The sequence below is a fragment of the Sarcophilus harrisii genome, chromosome 4 (assembly GCF_902635505.1).
Source record: "Sarcophilus harrisii chromosome 4, mSarHar1.11, whole genome shotgun sequence".
NCBI classification, from domain to species: Eukaryota; Metazoa; Chordata; class Mammalia; order Dasyuromorphia; family Dasyuridae; genus Sarcophilus; species Sarcophilus harrisii.
In genome coordinates, this window is record NC_045429.1 from 171762116 (window position 1) to 171786165 (window position 24050).

A 24050-nucleotide genomic window follows, 5' to 3' on the forward strand; every position below is an offset into this window, starting at 1 on the left:
TAAAAATGGTATTCAAAGTAGCAACATTTTATTCTTTATCTTTTATTTTTCCAGATAGGCAAGATACTAAGAATATTACAGAATACATTTATCTATCTTTTTTCCCCACCATCTAAAGAATAAGACACTATCTTAAGAAAAATAGCAAGAATGCAAGAGTTAAAGTCAAAAATATCTCTGTTCAAATCTAACCTCAAATACTTATGAGCTATGTGACCATGGGCCTCATCATATATCACTTAGCCTCCGGGTGCCAAAATTTTCTAATCTATAAAGCCTTAGGGAGTAGACCTGCAATTTTATTGATTCGGGGAAGTCACAGATGAAGAAACTAATGCTAAGCAAAATGTAGTCATAGAGTTGCCAAAAGTACATAAAAATTCAGAAATTCATCTAGAATCACAGTCAGTATAAGTCTAAAGCAATATTCAAACCCAGGTGTCCTTGCCTTCAAGACTCTCTACCTTCTACTTCTTACTTAAAATGGGAATAATAGGAGCACTTAGCTTACATAGTTATTATACAGATGAAAAATGTTTGTAAAGTGCTTTATAAATCCAAAAACAGCCTATGAATGTCACCTATTATAATTATATATGATTATAATCGCATATCGTGATATCATTATTTAACATAAACATAATCATGTTATAATTATGATTATAGTTATATGACCCTATGAAGTCAAACTCTATATATATGTATATGTATATATATTTAGATATAACAACAATATAACTATCTTGGAAGTTGTGAGGAAGATGTTTTACAAATTTACAAAATTGTTTTTACAAATCTTAAAGAATGATGTAAAACTGAGTTACTAATTATTAATAATAATATTTGTATCAAGGTAGTCTCAGAGTCAGTGAAACTTAGGTTCAAGTATCTAATCTTTTTATTTCTTGTGAAAATAATAAGGTAAATTTGGTTTATTCTTCATATTGAACTTATTATAACTTCAATTAGCACTACTTCAGATTATGAAGAATTTCATTGTTTTTTCTCTAAAAGTCTCAGCGATAAATTGTCATGTGATCCTAAACATGTCACTCAGTTCCATAATTTCCCAGGCAATTCTCTAAGACTCAAGATGCAGAACAGTTAGCAAATTACACTTGCAGAGGAATTCCTTACACCAATAAAATCACAGGGTTCAACCCAAAGACTACATATGTAGTCTTTTTTTCTTTAATGCCAAAAAAAAAAAAGCAATTAAAAAAATTCCTTCTCTTGAATAGCCCAAATGTCCTTTTGGGATTATTTAACTCCTATTTTACAATACTATATTTGTAAAACACTTTGCAATTTTTTTTCATATGTGATACAGTAAAAAGATGATAACTTTGGAGTCAAAAGACTTAATTTCAAATACCACCTCTTAAATTATATGCTTTTGGGCAAGACATTTAACCTTTTTAGGGGCAGAACTTTCTCATCTATAAAATAAGGGGTTTATACTACATGGCTTCTGAAGTCCCTGATAGTTTTAAATCTATGATTTGTAAGTTCTAGAACAATCTTATGAAATTGTCAAATAAAGTATTACGATCAATATTTTACAAATGAGAAAATTGAGGGCCAGAGTAAGTTAACCAATATTCCCATGGTCATATAACAAGTAACTATTCACAAGAGATTCAAATTCAGGTCCTTTAAATCAAAATGCCCTCCTTTTTCTACTATACTGGGCTCTTTCTTTAATAATAATTATCTCTCACATTTGTACAGTGCCCATGTCATCTGCAAGACTAATCAAAATCAGTAAGAATTGTATCAAGAAATTCAACAACATGAAATATATAGACTACTCTTAGAGGCTTTTCCTCATTCAAGGTGATTTTTCACAAAGGAGCTTTAAAATTACTATAATTGAGCATTAACTTAATATCTATTAAACGGCATAGATAGAACTTCTAAGCATTTGCACAAACAAAATTAATAGTAAGCTACTATCACATTTTTAAAACTATATTATTAAAGGATCAGTCATTCAAAAAGCACCTGTTAATTTAGTTCAAGATGGAAAAAGCATTTCAATTTCACAAAGCAAAAGGTAATCAACTAAAAGGTTTGTCATTGTCATTTAATTACTGAGTTCAATTTTCTGAACAGTAACTGAAACCTGAATTAATTCTGGAAAAAAAAAAAAAAAAAAAAAACAACAGTTTCAGGGCAGTGTTTCACTGTCTAGTTTCAAAAGGTCCTAACTCCTGAATAAATTAGAATATCTAAATAATTCTATTAAAAGTCTAAAACAATTAGTTGCCAATCTTTGTGTTCACCATTTTTCTTTTTTTTTTTTTCTGGTCAGCAAATACTAAAAGTACAACTATATGGGAAGCTTGAAAAATATTTTGACATTTTAGAAAAGATTCCCAAACTCAAAAAAAATTTAAGAGTGATTACAAAACAGAATTGAACATAGACCAAAAGTTATTACTTTACCTATAAGTAGTTCAGTAACTTTTCAAAGATATTTACACATATATGCAACAAAATATTTTTAATAAAAGCACTTGTTCTTCCACTGAACTTATTGCAGAAGGAGATAGACAATAATTTCTCACCTATATGTTAACTTTAAATATCTAGAACTTTGTTGAGAACTATTAAGTAAGCAAAAACCATCTTTCATCAGTTTTTAGGCAAAGTGCTCAATGCCATCAGATCTCACTCCTCATTTTTAAAACAAAAGAGTTAGACAAGATAATCTCTAAGGTCCAGTCTTCCTCTAAGATATAAAAATAATTAGGAAAAAGATAGATATTACTAAGTCCATGCACCAAAGTTTATTTATTCTACTTACAGAAGAACTTCTGAGCCACCATTTAGAGAGAAAGAGAAGTAGGGAGAGAGAAAAGAAGGCAGAGGGACAGAGAGACAGAAAGAGACAGGGACAAAAGACAGAGAGGAAGAGTTTGTTTTTCATTTTAAGCTGTGTACACTTCTAAGAAGTTTGCTTCTGGTTTTCAACACTACCACTACCGCAAATTAAAAGACAAGTTAAAAAGGAGAGATGAATAACTAAATATAGTATAAGAAAGCAACAAGGAAAAAAAGTGATATTTGATAGCAAAAACAGCATTTTTTTCAGAGAAAAAAGTATAAACAGCTGACAAAAGAATTAAAGAAACGAGGGGATTTTGAGGTTATTCAGTGTAAGACTATTCAACAAATAGTCTTACATAGTTCTATAACCCCAAACTCATAGTATTTAACACAAAAATCATCATGATGACCCTGAATCAGTAAAGGGCAAACTATGTTAGATAAGTTCTTTACAAATACAAAAAAGCATATCATATATTTTTAAAAACTTGCCATTTTTTTTTAAAAAGTTCCAATAAAAATATCTGGATACCAAAGGGAAAAATGGCTTATATATCCAAAAGTTCATTTTACACAATTAATACTTCCCTTTTTTGTTCAATTTATTGAGGAAGGGGCGAGATGATAACATCACATTTATCTTAAATAAGAAATTATCATTTACATAAAACACTTTGTTCCCCAAAATTGTCAAATAATAAAATTATTACTTCATAGTTATAATGTAAAAAATGAAACAGATCTAAAACATGTAATTGGGAGTAGCAGTACATTCATTCCAAATTCACCACAGAAAAATTTAAGATAGATAGAAAATCTGCAACTAAAGATGCATTCTGTCATACTATTACTCATCCAATTTCCACAGTATGCATCACAAATTTAGAGCTTTTATGTCTAAGAATTCTCAGCTCCAAAATAGGGGGCGGGGCGGGGGCGGGGGATGGGGGGAGGGAGAGGAAGGAATCATACTTAACAATTCATAGGTTTTTTTGACCATTTTATTTTTTTTTAAATGACAACTTACAAAAAAAAATAAAAAATTACAAAAATAGCATGCCCTATTAAACGAAAAGGACTAAGTTAGGGAAACAGTTTTCTAACAAAAACACGTCAAAACAATTAGCTTTGGAAGTTTCAGAACTATGTATTTAATATTATAACATTTGCACACAATAAGAAAAATAATAAATACGACACTTTAAAGCTCACAGAGTAAGTGTATCTCATGTCACATTTATCAGAAATTCATCAAAGTTAAAATTAAATATAGTCTGTAAAGATATATTCACACTGCAATGCTAAATAGTATATTCCTAGACCAAAAGAGAAATCTTTGAGCAATTTGCTAAAATATTCTCCCCCAAAACCTCAAGAATATCACAAAATGTCCAAATTTCAAAAGGTTATTTGAAATTCTGACTTAAGAAAACGTAGTTTACTCAACATTTTTGCTGTTGTGCAGCCATTTTTTAGTCATGTTCAACTCTCTGTGACCCCATTTGGAATTTTCTTAACAGAGATACATTTCCTTCTCCAGCTCATTTTACAGATGTGACACTGAGGCAAACAGTGTTAAGAGCCTTTTCTAGGGTCACACCACTAGAAAAGTATCTGAAGTCAAGTTTGAAGATGAGTCTTTCTGATTCAAGGCGTGGAGCTCCATCCATTCTACTATATGTTATTACTATAATTATGCTTATTAACACTGTTAACATTTTCAAAATAAAATTATTCCTTTAGAAAAATAATCCACATCAATAAAATATGACATTTAGATTAGCTTAAGAGGCAATTATACCACTATACTGTTAATTAAGAGCAAAACAATGCAATTTGGCTTGCTGAGTATTTTATTCCTAAAAATTTCTACAAACAAAGAATTAGCTTTCATTTAGGAATTATATTATTAACAAATAAAGTTGGCAGAGCAACTATGTTTAGGCAGTCCCCACTTTTCTTCTGCCTTGCACTTTACTAATATATCCATTTAACAGTATTTCCTTTTCTTTTTTTTTTTTTTTTTTTTTTTTTGCCAACTTCATCATTCATTTATCAGCTTCAGGATCTGACTATTCAACTTCTACAGACTATTCCCTTCCCATCCCCATGTAAACTTGCCTTTCTCATGCAGAAGCACCATCTAGTTATGACAGCAGGTAACTGCTACTCAAATAGTCTATGGAATAAAACTGATATCTATTTCTTCCTCCTGCTTTCAAATTGGTTTCCAGGAAAGCACTGTAGCAAAAAAAAAGCAGGGATTGCCTGTAATTACCCAGAGAACATCATAGGTGGGTACACAAATGAAAGAAAATTACACCTTTTCAGAGTTGCTCTTACTTTGCACATACTGTCCGTTTCATTAAATTTCTGGCAATATCTTCTGAGGGAATGCTAAGAATCCAAAATGGGGACTGAAACAAAAACAATAAAAATAGTAAGATAATTTAGTTATAATGCCCTAAGTTTTGGTACTTAAGAAGATGAAGAGAAATTTTTATTTGCCACTTTTTTGAGGAAAACACAAAAGCCCCAAATTTGACCTCTCTATGATAACCAGCTTAATATAATAGGGCAGCATGGGAAAACCAACCCAAATGATGTTAAAGATCATTTCATTGAGATTTATTCTCATTGACCTTTTATACAAAAACAGCTGTTTCTTAAAGATTACATCGACAATTATGCACTGGGATATCATTAACTCTTGAGTCATTCTAAATTGTAATCAAAATAAGTGATACTTACTACTAAGATTTTTCAAAGCACTTAAAATGTCAAATCCTTTAAGCCTTATAGCAGGTATTTCTCCCATTTTACAGATAAGTAATCTGACACATAGAAAGCTAAAGTATCTTGCTTTAGCTCAAGTAACCCAACAAATTTTTGAGGCAGAATTTGAAAAACAGGTTTCCCTGACTTCAAATGCAGCATTTCATTCATTATACTATGCTATCTTTCAATAAAGTATTTAAATGGTTTATTTTAGACTTTGTTATATTTAATTTCCCTTATAGCATTGATCCTTCAATAACAGCCCACACTGCAATGGGGCATGGGGCTGATCCTTCTAAAAGAATATGTCAATGGAATACAAACTCTAGAAACTTGAAAAAAGCCTAGAGAATGAAACTATTGACAGAATTTATTTCTATCACTGAAGGACTATCTTAGTCAAGGTCAGAGAAACTGACTTCCAACCCAGCATCTCATACACTAGTGACAAATGTTTGGAAAACCTTTAATGTGTGCACTGGTAAAGAAATCCCTACAAATTATAGATCCAAGAAATGTTGCAATAAAGTTCTAAGTTATTAAATATTTGTCATGCCCACCTTTTCATGATCCTATTTGGAGTTTTCTTGGCAGAGATAACTAAAATAATTTGTCATTTCCTTCTCTAGCTCATTTTATAGATGAGGAAATTGAGATAGACAGGATTAAAAAGACTTGCCCAAGAACATATAGGCATTGTATGTATTACTTTGCTTTTTTTTTTTTTAATATAATGGCATACATTAAATTTAAAAATATATTGCAAAAAGAAGTTTGCAATCCAGTAGTTAATAAAATTTATTCTAGTTCTTTAAAATCATAGTAAATCAATAGAATATAGAATTATCTTCCATAGAATCTCACTGTGTAAGAACTAATGTCTTCCATAAGAAATGGAAAATTCAGTGAAAATAAATCCAGAAGTTAAGAGAGAAGGTATTTCCAAAAAAAAAAAAAAAAAAAATCGGTCTTTAACATGGAATTCATGATCTTGTGTTGTTAGGTTTTTTTTACCCCCTAATAATTTGATAACTACATTTCAATATAATTAGTTTCATTGGTAATCCTATATAATTTATGAATTTATATAAAATTAATATTCTCAGAAGGGCTACATAGGTTTCATTAGAATGCCAAAGGGATCCACCAGAACACACAAAAAAACTTTAAGAACCTTTGTTCTATTCTCAGGTTTTCAAAAGTGAAAGATGCTTTTTATCATCCAAAGATACCTAAAATTTAACAATAGTCTCAGAGATGATTCAAACCAGTTCCAATTATTCAGTAATGAAGAGAGTCATTTACATTCAGAGAGAGGACTATGGGAACTGAGTGTGGACCACAACATAGCATTTTCACTCTATCTGTTATTGTTTGCTTGCATTTTTGTTTTCCTTCTCAGGTTTTTTTCTTTCTTTCTAGATCTGATTTTTCTTGTGCAGCAAGATAACTGTATAAATATGTATACATATATTGGATTAACATATATTTTAAGATATTTAACATGTATTGGACTACCTGCCATCTAGGAGAAGGAAGGGAAAATTTGAAACAAAAGGTTATGCAAAGGTCAATGTTGGAAAATTACCCATGCATATGGTTTGTAAATAAAAAGCTATAATAATTTTTTTTAAAATTTAATTTAAAAAATACTCTCAGAAATATAAAGTGTTCCTAAGAAAATATAGTTTCTTCCAGTAAAAAGCTAGCTTAACATATATAATACATAGTCTTGAGAAGAAAATAAACTATAAACTTACTTTTCCATGAATTTCCTGATGGCTACTAAATCGACCTCCCAAAAGCGAAAGTAAAGATTTTATTTCCTGTTGTGAAAATCATAAGGAAAATTCAATATATTATTAACATTAAACTTGTTACAATTTCAATTACTACTTCTACAGGTTATGAGTTTTCCCTCTAAAAATACAAACAGAACTTTGCAATATACATGCAAATATATACATATATAAAGTAATTATACATGTTTATATGTATATATGTACACACATACATAAATTTGTGTAGAGGACTAGAACTCTGGAAAGGTATACTTGAATCAAGGACAGCAGGGTGCTTATAGTTAAGCACCTACTCAATGTGATTGATGGAATAATAGTTCTCTAGTTAAACATATACTTACTGTGATGTAATGATGTAATCACTCTAGTTGGCATATACTTAGTATAATATGGTGATGTAATGTTCTACAGTTGGCACATGCTCAATTGCTGTAGTGATGTAATCGTATTGAGATATTTAAGGGCTCAGAGTTTCAGTTACAGTCTCAAATACAGACACAGAGAAGAAATCAGACTCCCAGACACAGACACAAGAGAAGACTCTCCATCTTTGACCAGCCTCATGATAGCTCTCCTGTCTTCATCACTTCATTACTTCTCCACCTAAAGACCAAGGCTCGTCCAGAAATGCGCCAGAGAGCTACCCCAAGCAAGACATTTTGGTGCCCTAAACATGGGGCACTGAAAAAAGCACACTACATTTTGAGGCTCTGGACTTAAAGTACCTACACTCAGTAGTTTGACTGACGTAATCGTAACCTCAGTGGAGAAGTCCTTGTGACCTGGAAATAGGGTGAGTATAAAAATAGAGAAGCAGGAAACTGATATGAGCTAAACTAGTCACTTTCGTTTTTCAGCTGAAATGGGGCAAATACTTAAAAAAGAGCCTCCCCCACCCCAAGGGAAGTATGTAGCATGCATAGTTAGGTTAACAGAGAAGCAAGGTTTGTTGATAACTCAGAAGCAGATAACTGGGCTCTTAAATATACTAGCATGCATGTCTCCTTGGCTCTTTAAGGAAGAAAAATTAGAGCCAGATATGTGGGAAATAGTGGGAAAGCAATTAATTAAATATTGTGAAGCTATGGGTCCTGATTCAATTCCTGAGGAAACATTCCTTATGTACAATATGATACAATTGACTTTAAAGAATCTCACAAGTTCTTAAAAAAAGAAGAAGAAGAAGAAAAGGCTGTACAGTTTGTCTTCCTTTCTATGCTCCTACACTCTCTCCAGGAAAAATCCCTTGTGGTTTGAGACCCAATGAAATATGGCAAATGGATGCGACCCATTATAAATCTTTTGGTCATCTATCTTTTATTCATGATGTAGTGGACACCTTTCCAGGATTTACTTTTGCAATACTCGCAGCAAAAGAGATTGCCCAAGTGGTCACTGAATTCCTTATACAAGCATTTGCAATTATTGGTGTGCCATAAGCAATAAAAGCAGATAATGGACTTGCATATACTTCTAAACATTTTGCACATTTTTGTGAACAGTATAAGATTTTACACAACACTGGCATACCTTTTAATCCTCAAGGACAGGCAGTAGTAGAGAGGAGAAACAGAGATATCAAGACACTCCTCCAAAAACAAAAGAAAGGAGGAACCACAAGTAACCCTAAAGAACTTTTAAATTTAGCTTTTTATACTATTAATTTTTTGATAAAAGTGCACTTGCTCCAATAGACAGGTTTTATAACGCACCAGAAGGGCAGTGTCCAGTGCGAGCAGCTCCACTATCTTTAGATAATCGACAGGTGATGTGGAGAGATCCAGAAAGTGGTGAATAGAAGGGACCAGATAGGTTAACTGCTTGGGGGAGAGGGTATGTTTGTATCTCTACAGATGGAGGAGTCAGATGGGTGTCAACGAGCTGTATTTGCCTTGTCCATCAGAGAGAGATGGAGCAAATCCTCGAAATGAAGGAGAAGATCCAAGAAATATCAGGTAGTTCTATATTGACTGTGCTCATCACTGAAAGAGCATGGCAGTTATGGCGATTAACTCATGAACATCAAAAATTGTGAGACTAATGCAGGACTTCAAAACCCTCAGAAATCATTGGAATCCCTGAAATATGATAAGACTGTTCCAGGACTTCAAAATCTGCAGGGATCATTGGATTCCCTGAGACATGATAAGACTGTTCTAGGACTTCAAAATCTGCAGGAATCATTGGATTCCCTAACACATGAAGTAATGAACAATAGATTAGTTTTGGACTATCTCTTTGGCTGCTGAAGCAGGTTTATGCGTGATTATTATTTATATACCCTCGTTCTAAGACTTATGGACATATATAATTTCTCTGTTGATTCATGTTGTTTGTTACATCACTACTAGCCTGTGTTATATTACTAAGGGCTTGTGTAATATCTCCCATATTGATGGATTTATGTATATCTGTTTCAAGTAAGATCCTTCAGCCCAGAGGAAGCCTGCTAACAAAATCTAGTTTGACTCCCCATTTCCCTTTGGTGTTTTCACCTCCCTTCCTGAGAAGTCAGGGGGAAGAAGAGGGGAAGGTGGAGGGGGGATGAGGAAGGGGAGAGTGATCACCTCCTTTTTGGGGTTCTCACCTCCCTGAAAGGCGTGACCACCTGTGTTTTAAAACAAAAGAAATTAGGAGATGTAAAGGGCCGGAATTCTGGAAAGGTATCCTTAAATCAAGGAGAGCAGTGTCCTTATAATTAAGCACCTACTCAATGATTGATAGGATAATAGTTTTCTAGTTAAGCACATACTTAATGTGATGTAATGATGTAATCACTCTAGTTGGCATATACTTAGTGTAATATGGTAATGTAATGTTCTACGGTTGGCACATACTCAGTTGCTGTAGTGATGTAATCGTACTGGGGTATTTAAGGGCTGAGAGGACTGGGAAAAAGAGTCTCAGACACAGAGTCTCAGACACAGACACAGAGAAAAACTCAAGAGTCCCAGACACAAACACAAGAGAAGACTCTCCATCTTTGAGCAGCCTTGTGGTGGCTCTCCTGCCTTCATCACTTCTCCACCTAAAGACCAAGTCCTGTTCAGAATTGCTCCAGAAAACTAGCATGGACACTATAAATTTGTATATGTATATATACATATACGTATACATAGTACAACAGGGTGATAAAGGAATTGTGGGAACTGAGTAAACTATATTGACTCTATCTTGTCACTCAATTCTGGATCTAGGTCAGTTGCCTTGCTATTCAGTTATGGTTCTAGTTCAATTTCTGTCTTATGAGAAAACTTTAATTATGAGAATTGTGAAAAAAAAAACTTTATTATATTATTAGAACCTAGCCTGTGTGGCTGGGAAGTTGGACCATCTCTATCTGCTGTCTAAAAATCCCCAAGGACAAAAGTTAAGCTAACCAAACTACATTTAGATCTAAACACTGATGTGAGAAGTTTTTTTTCACAATTGCACATCTCAAGCAACTCATATGTCTTATCTGAAAACTGACCCTGGAGGGGTCTATCAGTTACTGCTTCCATGTTCTCTAACTAACACTTCGAGGGAATGGGATACCTCTTTTTCTTATTTCAGGAAATTGTACTTATTTAGTCTGCCCCTACCCCTGCCCCCAATTTGAAAAGCCCATAATATTTCTTCCAATTAGAAATCAGATTTTTATCAGATTAATACATCCTGTTTTGTATTTTGCTTATAATTTTTAAATGCATAAAATCGGTCTCTTCCTGTATTCAGAGACCAATGCCAGCCTGAGGAAGGCACAGTCCCAATTTGTTAACATTTGGCATACATTGCTTAATAAACTGATATATTTGGAGGCTCAAAATTGTTTCCTCAGTCAATTCTTCTCACCTGCCACAGGAAGAGATAGTGCAGCATATGGATAAAACTGCCCTATGGAGTCAGAAATGCCAGATTCAAAAGCTATCTCTAACACAGACAGGCTGCGTTACCATGGACAAAATTTTAATCTCTCAGCGACTCAGGACGCTTATGAATATTACAAATTGCTGATATATTGCTGATTATTTAGAAAAAGAAATTTCTATACCAGGAGATCCCAAGAACAATGAAATTATATCTAGAGAGACAACAAAAGTGATGGGAGATAATGTAAGGATCAGTCAAATTGCTTAACCTAAGTAATCATCATAAGGAATGAAGGACTCCTACCAAATTCCTTTTATGACACAGACATAGTACTGATATCTAAACCAGGTAGGTTGAAACAGAGAAAGAAAATTATAGACCAAAATCCCTAATGAATATTGATGTAAAAATCTTAAACAAAATATTAGCAAAGAGATTACAGAAAATTATCCCCAGATAATACCCCATGACCAAGTAGGATTTATATCAGGAATACAGGACTAGTTCCATATTAGGAAAACTATTAGCATAATTGACTATATTAATAACCAAATTAATAAAAATCATATGATTATCTCAATAGATGCAGAAAAAGCATTTGATAAAATCCAACACCCATTCTTATTAAAAACACGAGAGAGAATAGGAATAAATGGACTTTTCCTGAAAATAGCCAGTAGCAACTATTTAAAACCATCAGTACGCATCATATGTAATGGGGATAAACAAAACATTCCCAATAAGATCAAGGGTGAAACAAGGTTGCCCACTATTGCCACTGCTATTCAATACTGTATTAGAAATATTAGGTTTGGCAATAAGAGAAGAAAAAGGGATTAAAGGAATTAGAATAAGAAATGAGGAAACCAAATTATCACTATTTGCAGATGATATGATGGTATACTTAGAGAAACCCAGAGAATCTACTAAAAAGCTATTAGAAATAATCCACAACCTTAGCAAAGTTGCAGGATACAAGATAAATCCACAAATCCTCAGCATTTTTAATACATCACTAACAAAATCCAACAGCAAGAGATACAAAGAGAAATTCCATTTAAAATAACTGTCAATAGGATAAAATATTTGGGAATCTAACCTAAGTAATCATCATCACCACTCAATTTCTTTACTCCTATTCCAGGGTTGCTATGGCATTGGAAAAAAATATATACAGTCAAGATGATTTCACTCACAACATTTATATACCTATACATATGTGCATGTGTATATGTATGTATGTATATATCCATATCTGTGTGTATGTGGAACAATAATAGCTGTCATTTATATAATACTTGCTGCTTGTCAGTATGCTAAGCATTTTACAATTGTTATCTTGTTTGATTCTCACAACCACTTTGGAAGGAAGATGCTATTATTTTTCCTATTTTACAGATGAAGAAACTGAAACAAACAAAAGTTAAGTGACTTGCCCAGTCACACAGCTAGTAAGTATCTGAAACTAGATTTGAGCTCAGGTCTTTCTCCCTCCTAAACCAGAGCTCTACCCATTATAGAGTATTCGGACTAGCTCCCTGGAGGGCCTCAGGGTCAGCCAGTCAGGATAAATCAAAGTCCTTGGTCTTTAGGGAGAGAAGTGAAGGAGGCAGGCAAGCTGCCATGTGGCTTGCAAAAGATGTATCCTAGATTCTGGAGTCTGGAGTCTCCAGCCTCTCTCCTCCTTGTCCTGCCACCAAGGACCTATCATTTCTTTCCCTCTGCTCTCCAATCCTTGCCTACAACTATCTCAACACCAAACATTCAGCAAGCACCAATGGTGAGGGGAGCCATCACATCACCATCTCATCTAAATATGTATATAGAGCCATTGTCTCACATCGAATAGGCAATTAGCTTTAAGTGCTCAGTTGTCTGATTCAAGCATACCTTTTTGGAGTTTCAGCCCTTTACACCCGTGAGAACTCTTCAGCTCCTCAACTTAAGATGCTTTTTGCTCTGATTCTACCTTATCCACTCCCCTTCTCATTCCAGAGAGTAACTATTATAAATGTTCTCCTTTACAGCAGATAACTGGACATATTTCTTTGGAAAAGTGGAAATCATTTGGTATATACTTCATTATTTCAGTTCAACACAACAAAAATTTACAAAGCTTTAATACGACCAACAATGATGAATGTTAAGTCAAATGGGAATCTACACCAAATTCACATTAATATATTGAGGACATGAGGAAAGTGATGATGCAGAAAGGGTGGAACAGGTGGTCTAAGAAGGAACAAACACATCTACATCTAAAACAAATATCTCAGCTGACTGAAATAGGCTTGAACACAACCTAACCCAATTTTGGGTGAGATAGGGAGAGTCAGTCTTTTAATAAAAGAATTCCAGAGGAGAAGGCCAGAAAGAATCACTAACAAGCAGAACAATCCTGAAAGTTATATATTGTACTTATTTTAAATTTTCAAAAAATAAAAATATATACAAAATAGAAATTCAACAATTTCATATGATATCCATACCCTTTTCCTATTCTACTATGTGTTTCCTACTGTGCTGGAAATGATCATTACATTCAGTGTTTAAATTCAGAATATTTTTTAAAAGAAGCTATTATGGATAAATTAGAAACATTCCCAATATGATCAGGGGTGAAACAGGATTGCCTATTATTACCACTACTATTCAATATTGTACTAGAAATGTTAACTTTAGCAATAAGAGAAGAAAAAGAAATTGAAGTAGAGCAAACAATTATCACCTTTGAAGATGATATAATGGCATACTTAGGAAATCTTAAAGAACCAACTAAAAAACTACTAGAAACAATGAACAACTTTAATAAAGTAGTTATAGGATATAAAATAAACCCACATAAATCACTGACATTTCTATATGTTACTAACAAAATCCAGCAGCAAGAGATAGAAAAAGAAATCCCATTTAAAATAACTGTGATAATATAAAATATTTGGGTGTCTATCTGCCAACACAAAGCCAAAAATTATATGAACACAATTACAAAACAGATAAAAGTCAGATAAAGATACAGATAAAGTAAGAACTGAACAATTAAAAGAATATCAAGTACTCATGCGTAGGCTGAGCTAATACAACAAAAATGATAATTCTACCTAAATTAATCTATTTATTCAGTACCATACCAAACCACCAAAAAATTACAGAGCTAGAAAAAATAATAATTCATTTAGAAAAACAAAAAATCAAGAATTGCAGGGGAAGTAATGAAAAAATACAAATGAAGGTGGCCTAGTTGTACCAGATCTAAAACTACATTTTATAAAATGGCAGCCATCAAAATGAATGGATTAGGTTCACAAGTGGTCAATGACCAAAGTAAGTTATTTAATGTTTGAAAAATCCAAAGACTCCATCTCCTGGGATAAAAATTCACTATTTGACAAAAATTGCTGAGAAAACAATAAAATAGTATGGCAGAAACTAGGCACCAACCAACACCTAATACTCTAAACCAAGGTAGAGTCGAAATTTTTTAGATTTAGACTTAAAGAGTGACACTATAAGCAAATTAGGAGAACAGGGATAGTCTACCTCTCAGATCTGTGGAGAAGGGAGAAGATTTATAGCCAAAGAACTAAAGAACATTATGAAGTGCAAAATGGATAATTTTGATTACATTAAATTTAAAAAGTTTTGTACAAACAAAACCAATGCAGGCAAAACGAAGAGAAGCAGAAAACAGGGGGGGGTAGTGATTTAGAGCATTTTTTCAGGGGGGAGGAAGGAGGGGAGAGATTTTACAATCAGTGTTTCTGATAAAGGCCTCATTCCCCAATTGATAAATGATCAAAGGATATAAACAGGCAATTTTCAGATGAAGAAATTTAAGCCAATTCTAGTCATATGAAAAAATGCTCTAAATCACTACTGATTAGAGAAACACAAATTGAAACAACTCTAAAGTACCACTTGACTGTTAGGGGTCATGGCTCCAACTCCCTGGTGGAAAAGACCTTATGTGACCAGCACTGCCTGTCTACCTGAATGGCAAAGACTGTGAGTAATGAGGGGCAAGAGCCAGGGTGGTGTGAGACTCTATTTATTACAAAGACTACAGGTCCTTTTATCATCTTGGTGCTTGTTTCTATTTACTATTTCATATGTAATCACTCTCTATCAGAAGCTACACGTAGATATATGTGCATTCCTTTTCTAATTAGGATATTCAAGGTACTCCCCTCTAAGGTCTGACAAGCCTCTCCTAGGAACTGCCACATTGCTCCTTAGGGTGGGACCCCCTTCCTCCCAGCACCAACTTGTTCACCCTTACAAGGCTACCCTCAGATTACCTGAGCCATGCCCTTTGCAATGTCCAAGGCTGGTGGGGGGTTGGCAGGCCCTCTTATACTTCACACCTTTCAGATTGGCTAAGATGACAGGAAAAGATAATGATAAATGTTGGAGGGCATGTGGGAAAACTGGAACACTAATAGGTTGTTGGTGGAACTGTGAAATAATTTAACCATTTTGGAGAGTAATTTGGAACTATGCCTAAAGGGCTATCAAACCGTGCATGCCCTTTGATCCAGCAGTGTCATTACTGGGTCTTTATCCCAAAAGGGTCATAAAAAAGGGAAAAGGACCCACATGTACAAAAATGTTTGTAGCAGCCCTTTCTGTAGTGGCAAAGAACTAGAAACTGAGTGGATGCCCATCAGTTGGGGGAATAACTAAATAAGATATGGTATATGAATGTAATGGAATATTATTGTTCTATAAGAAATGATGAGCATGCTGATTTCAGAAAATTCTGGAGAGACTTACATAAAGCTAAGTAAAACGAGCAGAACCAAGAGAACATTGTAGACAGTAATAACAAGATTATGTGATCAACTATAATGGACTGTGGTGTTCTTGTTCTTTAAAATATAATTTGAAAGTTCTCTCTGGGAGAGAGGGTTTCTCAGGGAGGTTTTCTGAAGGTGGCTTTAGTTTCAGTTACAAGTAATAATCACCCAAAATCGCAACCAGCTGATAAAAAGTTCAGATCTTTTATTGTGTCCTTCCCAGAGGCCTATCTCTCTGCTTGGTTCTAAGAGCTCTTGCAGCTTTGTCCTTGGCTTCTGCCTCTGCTTTCTTCAGCCTCCAGCCAACAACAAGGTGGAAGATGCAATGAATCTCTCTTACCTCGGAGAGAGGGCTTGTGGGCTTCCTCCTAGAATGCTCCTCTCCGACCCCAGTCAATGTTCTGGAATAATTCTCTTAAGCTCTAAGAGCTTCCTCCATATATATGATCTCCCAAAGGTTAACTCCTCCTTCTGGAGGCAGGGCTTAAGGGAAGTGTAAATTCGGATATCTCATACTAAACCGTGTGAATTCCAATGAGTACTTAAATTTTATTTCTTGCTTCTATGAGCTCTCTAAAGGTGTGAACACAAGCATCATTTCTATCAGTTGTACTTAGTACATTGTTTCAAGTTCTGGCCCAAAATATCTCCTTCTAAGATCAAATCAATCATATTGAACCATGCTAAATTAGATAATTATTGTCTCTATCAACTCTAATGGCTTAACAGTTTGTAAAGATTCCAACAATGGACTTGACTTTTTTTCAACAATGAGTTGATTCAAGATAATTCCAATAGACTTGTGATGGAGAAAGCCATACATATCCAGAGAAAGAACTATAGGGACTGAATTTGGATAAAAGTATTGCATTTTCATCTTACAAAAAAATTTTTTAAAGCTATTTTGTGCAAAACGCTATATCAGGTATTAGGGATATAAAAACAAAACTAAATAAAACAAAAAAGGCAACATTCCCAGGCTTAAATCCTACAAGAGAATATAATATAGAGACAGATATAAATATATACAAATAAATAGCTTGAAGGTAATCTGAAAAAGGAGAAAGAATTCCTAATCACAGGGATTGGGAGGAGGAAGGGAGATCAGGCAAGATTTTCTGTAGAAAACTAAATGGATTTTGAAGAAAGCTAAGAATCATAGGCAGCAAAGGTGAGAAAGGAATAATGTATAAACATGGCCCACACGTTGGTAAAAAGACAAGGTAAAAGACTGGATGCCTTATCCATGAAATTGCAATCAGGCTACTTTAGCTGGAAAACAAACTGCATGGAGGAGAGTAATATGACAAGTCTGATTAAGCCAGATAGTGATTTTTATTATTAATTATTAGTTATATAAATCACTTTCCTAAATTGAAGCATCCTTACATTCCAAACTGGGAACTCAAATGCCCACATGGGGACTCTAAGTTTGTGATTACTGAACATTCTCCTTACCTTACTGGGACCAACACCTATGTCGCCATGTTTTAGTCATACCCAAGCAGAGCTGTTCACATTCTCCTTCTTCCCTTCCTTTCATCTCTAGCTCAAAGAACAGGAATGAAATTACACTACCAATCCTAAAAAGGATTTGCAATAAGGACTGAATCACATTCTAACTTATTTCCAAGTCCAAAATACTCTTCCTAGTCACCACTCCTCTTCCTCTCTCAGAATGTATCTCAAAGGTATGGACTATCCAGACTATTTGTATTAGATTCTCCAACTCTTAATAAGCAGGCTGCCACTTGATGAGCACTTAATTTGTACATTTTCATTCATTCATACATTTATTTCTGATATGATTCCATCCCTCTCACAATGAAAAATCTGTAATGCTTATCTATGCTATAGCCATTTTGCCAATATTTAATTGAAAATGTTGTATCAATATTTACTAATATTATTGGTCTCCGTTTTCTCTCTTTAGAACAATATTGGATTCACAAAGGAATCAAATAAAAGATGTCTTTCTTCCCTATTTTCTAAATGAAGCACTTTACCTTGGAAGTTTCAGTATATACTTGGATGTCTCACATTGGAAGTACTCTTTGTTCCAGCATCTTCCCCCTCTCATTGGCTGGCTCCTCTAGAATCTCTACTTTAATAAGGCCTAGGCCTCTCCAAGAAGCACTTTGTCTTCTTTTAATTTTTTTTTTTTTTTAAGTATGTAAGCTGAAAGCAGGGACTGTCTTTCTGATTGTGCAGAGCAATGCTTCTCACTAATTAGTAGTGCTTATTGACTTGACTTTAGGGATCAAGGAGATAAATACACACACACATACACATATATGTTCATTAAAATTCATTTTTAAATTTATCTAAGCAAGGAATTTTAACCCTTTTGAAACTCCATTTGTTGCTTCTTCAATTTCTGAGATTGGATTGTTTGGATTCTTTTTTGTTTGTTTTTAAACAGAAGCTTATCAGATTTTTGCAAATATTCATCCATTTCAATTGAATCTTTGCTTTTGTTGGAATACAATTGTATCTAATAGTTTCTGAGAATGTATTTCCTCTAAAAATCAGAATGTCAGAATAAACCTACTTTAAATGCCATAGTGATAGCCCTGCATTTTATCCTAGAGACAATCTTAGGAGTCATTAAAGATTTTTTAAGATAGGAAGTGATCAGATTTATATCAAAAAAAAAAAAATGATAATTGTAGTACATATGTAGAAGACTAACTAGAGGACAGAGAGATTAGAAGCCTAGGAACTAATTAGGAAGCTATTAGAATAATCCAGACCAGGGATAATCAGAAACTGAACTAGGGCATTAGCTCGATTAGTTAAAAATAAATAATAATAATTGATGAATGGGAGAGTGAAAAGTAAGAAAAAAAAAATCTGGCAACTTATTGGGTATAAAGGCTAAGTATATATCTTCTATAAACTGAAGGAAGGAAATGACCCTTCCATATAAAAAAAAAGCATTGAAATAAATTTTATATTGTGTTGAAGACAACTGACAAGAAATGAGGAACTCTTCTCTCCCAAACCTGGCCCTCCTATGAACCATCCATCCTCATCATCAACATTCAAAATCTCAGGGTCATCCTTGACTCTATGTCCTCCCTTAATTTCCATTGTCAATACTTTTGCCTGGCATTCAAGATCCTCTACAATCTAATGCACCCTATTTTTCTTATCCTTTACCTTCCACACATTCTCGCAAAAATGAAGTATCTAAACACATACACCATACTTTGATGCCTTTACTCACTGTTCCCTAAGCCTACAGTGCTCTCCCTTTGCCCAGCTCTCCCACAGAATTCCTGACGATCTGTTAAAATCCAATTGAAAGTTAATTTTTCCATGAAGAAAACCAAAAGCTGGGATTAAAACTCAGGTCCTCTGATACCAAAAGTAATACTGAAGCAGGTTATGGTCCTTTAAGAAACTGTATCTGGGATCTGGGATCTGGGATCCCATTCAGATTCTCAGCTCCTCCTGGCTGAGGCATATGCTCCCTAGATAGGTTATTTTTCCAGGATGCCAGAGTCTTTTATTCAATTACAAATCCTGGTCAAAAGCATCCCTTTGAAGTGTTGTTAATTCCAATAGGAGATCTGGGCTGTCCCAGCCCCCCACTAGGTCTGACCTGCTCTACTCAGGCTGTCCCAACCCCCACCAAGATACTCAATATAATAGCTTCCATCAACTAAAGTCCTTTGCAGATGGACCTTGACAGCTCCCTTTGCTACCAGGACTTTCTGTCCACTGAAAACTGCATTATCAGTGCAAAACTCCATTTTCCACAGATCTGCCACTATAGAAATCAGTCTCTTAGTAAACTGACTTCTATCTAACAATAAACTTTCATTTTGCAACTAATATTCGGGAATGAGTGAATACTTTCACTGCTAAAACCTGCAGCTGATTTAAAGGGGGCTTTGAACTCTCTTATAGCCACTAACCTCTAGACCACCAGGAATCTAGACAACTCAAACAGTATCAATACCATTTTCTCTGTACCTTGTGGTCATTTACTAGTCCCCCCCCATTCAAGAAGCCAGAAGGCTTGTAGACTTGACTTGGATAATTAGAAGGTATGTTGTCTTCCTGGAATATGTACCTGAGACATAATTTACAACCAGTCCTTAAGAGATTTACCATATAGATCAACTAGTCACTTCTATTAATACACATCAATAAGTCAAACACCCATGATGTCATTAAGACAGGATCTTCCAATGTGAAAATTTCTTCTACTGACATAAAAATCCAATTATAATTTGTCATCTTAGACAACTGTCTACATAAATTGCCTGTAACTTTAAAGAGAAAAACAGATTTGCCATGGTCAAAAACTTATAGATGTAATGGGTGAGATTTAAACCTAAGTATTTTCTGATTCCATATTTAACTTTTTTTCCTGTAATGCCAGAGAAACTGAGCAAGACAGAGGTTAGAGACCAAGTCAATAGTTTATTAAAGGGAGAGATATACTGGGACCAGATGGATCTTGATCCCAGGGCTGGATGAGACTATCATCTCAAAGAGTCCAGCAATTAAGTATGGGAGGGCAAGCTTTTTATAGGATAACAAGAACAATGACATAATGGGGGAGGTACCTGGATGGGGATAACCTAATGGAGGGGGGAGGCCCCTAGTATGACACAATGGAGGGAGGCTACTGATATTCTAATGACATCTAAAATGGATAAACCTTTATCCTGTCATACATTAAGAAGGAATGTAGATAACCTAAAGATATAAAACCTTTATCTCATCAACCATTTGAGAGGAATGATTATAGCTTGGGTTTTGGGGCAGAGCAACTGAGGTAGACCTTTATCTATTACACATTAAGAGGGAAAGGTTATAACCAGAGACAGAATAACTAAATAGGACAATTGGAGGAACTGGGTCATGACATTAAAAGGGAACTTTGGCATTACATTCCCATTATGCCTAGCTATGTCTCCACTGCTGATAAAGTGAGAATAATACCACTTTAAAAAGACCAGATTGTAGCTTTCACAAATGAAATCTCAAATTGGTTGGGATTGGAAACTAGATAATTTAGAGGAAGGAATGGTGTTGTCATCTCTTTAGGTAAAGGGCAATGACTATCAGGGGAGAAAAAAGAAGGAAGGATATAAGAAGTTTGTAAACAATCAACTATACTATAAGTAAAATTCATCTATAACTCTCAAAGATAATTACTCTCTAAAGATACCATTCTATTGCCCTTGAGGTCATTTTGATGATCCCTTCTTTTATTTAAGTCTTTGAATTATAGCTCTTGTTTTCTGTAAGGGCATCTCTTTTACATAATTCCTTGATCCCATTCCCTCTTACCTTCTCCAATAGACCTCCCTCCCCAACCATCATTCCCCCTCTCTCTAACTTTTAATCTACTCTACTGGTTCCTTCTCTGTTGCCCAAGGATTGACCAACATTAAAGATTCTTCGAACACCAATAACTATGTTCTACTATAGCTATCCTTTCTTTCTCACTTAAATTCTTTGAAAATAGTCTACATTCTGGGGTCCAAGCTTATAATTCACCCAAAAGATGTTTATATACATATTCAAAACACATAGCATTAACACTATAACCTTAGCTAATGTAGCTAAGTGACTCAGAAAAAGCCTGCAGAAAATGGCATAAGAAAAGCTTATCAAAATTATCAGTAACTTCTTCATTGCCAATTGTACTGGTCTTTTACTAACCCATCCTTCTTGGCCTGTCTGCAGCATGTAACACCATTGACCACCCTCTCCTCTCTTCTCTTGGGTTCTGTGATTGCTTCCTCCTATTTCTCTTCCTACCTGACTGCTCCTCCTTTTTATTCTTTGCTGGATCAGCAACAATTAGGAGATTGTGGACAGGTTCCAAGATCCTGGCGTGAGTCCCCTACTCTTTTCTCTCTCAGTGACCACAACAGCTCCCATGAAGTAAAAATCTCTATGCAGAAGACTCCCAGATCTATATATCTTGTTCTGATCTCTCTCCTGAGCTCAAGTTCCACATCATCAACTGCCTAATAGATACTTTATCCCAGAAGTATCTCTCAATACTTCAAAAGAGAACTCTATCTTTCAACTCAAATTCATTCCTCTTCCAAATTTCCCTATTACTGTTAAAAGCACCACTATCTTTCCAGTCAAACTTTTTGACAACCTTGGTGCCGTCCTAAATTCCTCTCTCTCACTCACCTCACATATCCAATGATTTGCCAAATCTTTTCTGTCTCCACACTTTTCTCATATTCAAATAATCACCACAGATGTTCAGGCCTTCAGTGCCTCTCCCCTATGTCTTCTTACCCTCCCTAATCTATCCTCCACAAAGCTGTGAAAGAGATTCCCCTAACATGCCAATAAGACCACGTCCCACTCACTCTCCCTAAGCTTCAGTGGCTCCATGTTACCTCTAAAATCAAATATGAAATCCTTTGGGGTGCTTAAAATTTTGACTGATATCTTTCCTGGCCCCATCTTATCTTTTTAGCCTTCTTCAATATAGCATACTCTATAAGCTAGCCATACTGGCTTTTTACATCTTATACAAAATGCTTCAATTTCCCTCTCCATGATTTTGCATTAGCTGCCCACCCTCCTTGGAGTAATTTTCTTTCTTTACCTCACCTCTTGCAATATTTGGCTGGCTTCAAAAACAGCTCAAGTGCTCTCTTTTTCTGGGTCACTCAGCTGCAAGTACATTCTTCCCCTAGATTCTCTTGTTTCTGCTATCGATTCTGTATATACTTACATAAGAGCATCTTGTCTCCCTTTTTAGATTGTATACTTTTTGAAGGTGGAACACGTTAATTGGTGCCTGGCATACCATAAAGTGATAAATAAATGTTTGGATGATTTGAATTTTTTTTTTTCATTTTGCTTTTATCACAAAACTTTGAACCTCCCCTCAGATACTATCTTGGATTCTATCTTCATAATGTCTCTGGCATTAATCTCCTTCCTTTCAATTCTCATTGGCTAGCCCCCAGGGACCTGGAATCAGGAAGATGGGATCCAATCCAAACTGGGACACTTGCAGCTGCGTGACCTTAGGCAAGTCACTTAACCCTGCCAATCTCTGGCCAGAATGACAGGGAAAAACAACGCGGAATGTTGGAGGGGATGTAAGAAAACAGGGACACTGATACATTGTTGGTGGAATTGTGAACACATCCAGCCATTCTGGAGAGCAATTTGGAACTACGCCCAAAAAGTTATCAAACCCTTTGATCCAGCAGTGTTTCTACTGGGCTTATACCCCCAAAGAGATACTAAAGAAGGGAAAGGGACCAGTATGTGCAAGAATGTTTGTGGCAGCTCTGTTTGTAGTGGCTAGAAACTGGAAAATGAATGGATGTCCATCAATTGGAGAATGGCGGAGTAAATTATGATATATTAATGTTATGGAATATTATTGTTCTGTAAGAAACGACCAGCAGGATGAATACAGAGAGGCTTGGAGAAACTTACATGAACTGATGCTGAGTGAAATAAACAGAACCACATCATTATATACCTCAACAATGATACTGTATGAGGATGTATTCTGATGGAAGTGAATTTCTTCAACAAAGAGAAGATCCAACTTTGTTTCAATTGATCAAGGATGGACAGAAGCAGCTACACCCAAAGAAAGAACACTAGGAAATGAATGTAAACTGCTTGCATTTTTGTTCTTCTTCCCGGGTTATTTATACCTTCTAAATCCTATTCTCCCTGAGCAACAAGAGAACTATTCGGTTCTGCACACATATATTGTATCCAAGATCTACTGTAACCTATTTAACATGTATAGGACTGCTTGCCATCTGCGGGAGAGGGTGGAGGGAGGGAGGGGAAAAATTGCAACAGAAGTGAGTGCAAGGGATAATGTAAAAAATTACCCTGGCATGGGTTCTGTCAATAAAAAGTTATTTAAATAAATAAATAAATACATACATACATAAACAAATAAATAAATAAATGAATGAATGAAATACCTGTTTCTCAAGGTAAAAAAAAAAAAAAAAAAAAA

At 34.8% G+C, this 24050-nt stretch overlaps 1 protein-coding gene across 2 annotated transcripts in view; it reads right to left on the reverse strand.

Moving 5' to 3' along the window:
• The window catches only part of TRMT11 (tRNA methyltransferase 11 homolog), a 63122-nt gene that overhangs the window by 38100 nt on the left and 972 nt on the right, over positions 1 to 24050 (reverse strand). For both annotated transcript variants that reach the window (XR_004233618.1, XM_031964311.1), the window contains exons 2-3: positions 7371 to 7436; positions 5176 to 5249 (exon numbers count right to left, since the gene is read on the reverse strand). Coding sequence is in view for 1 of the 2 variants with exons in the window: in XM_031964311.1 (XP_031820171.1) it covers positions 5176 to 5249; positions 7371 to 7436 (140 nt within the window). In the remaining variant the exon portion in view is untranslated. The remainder of the gene's footprint in view (positions 1 to 5175; positions 5250 to 7370; positions 7437 to 24050) is intronic.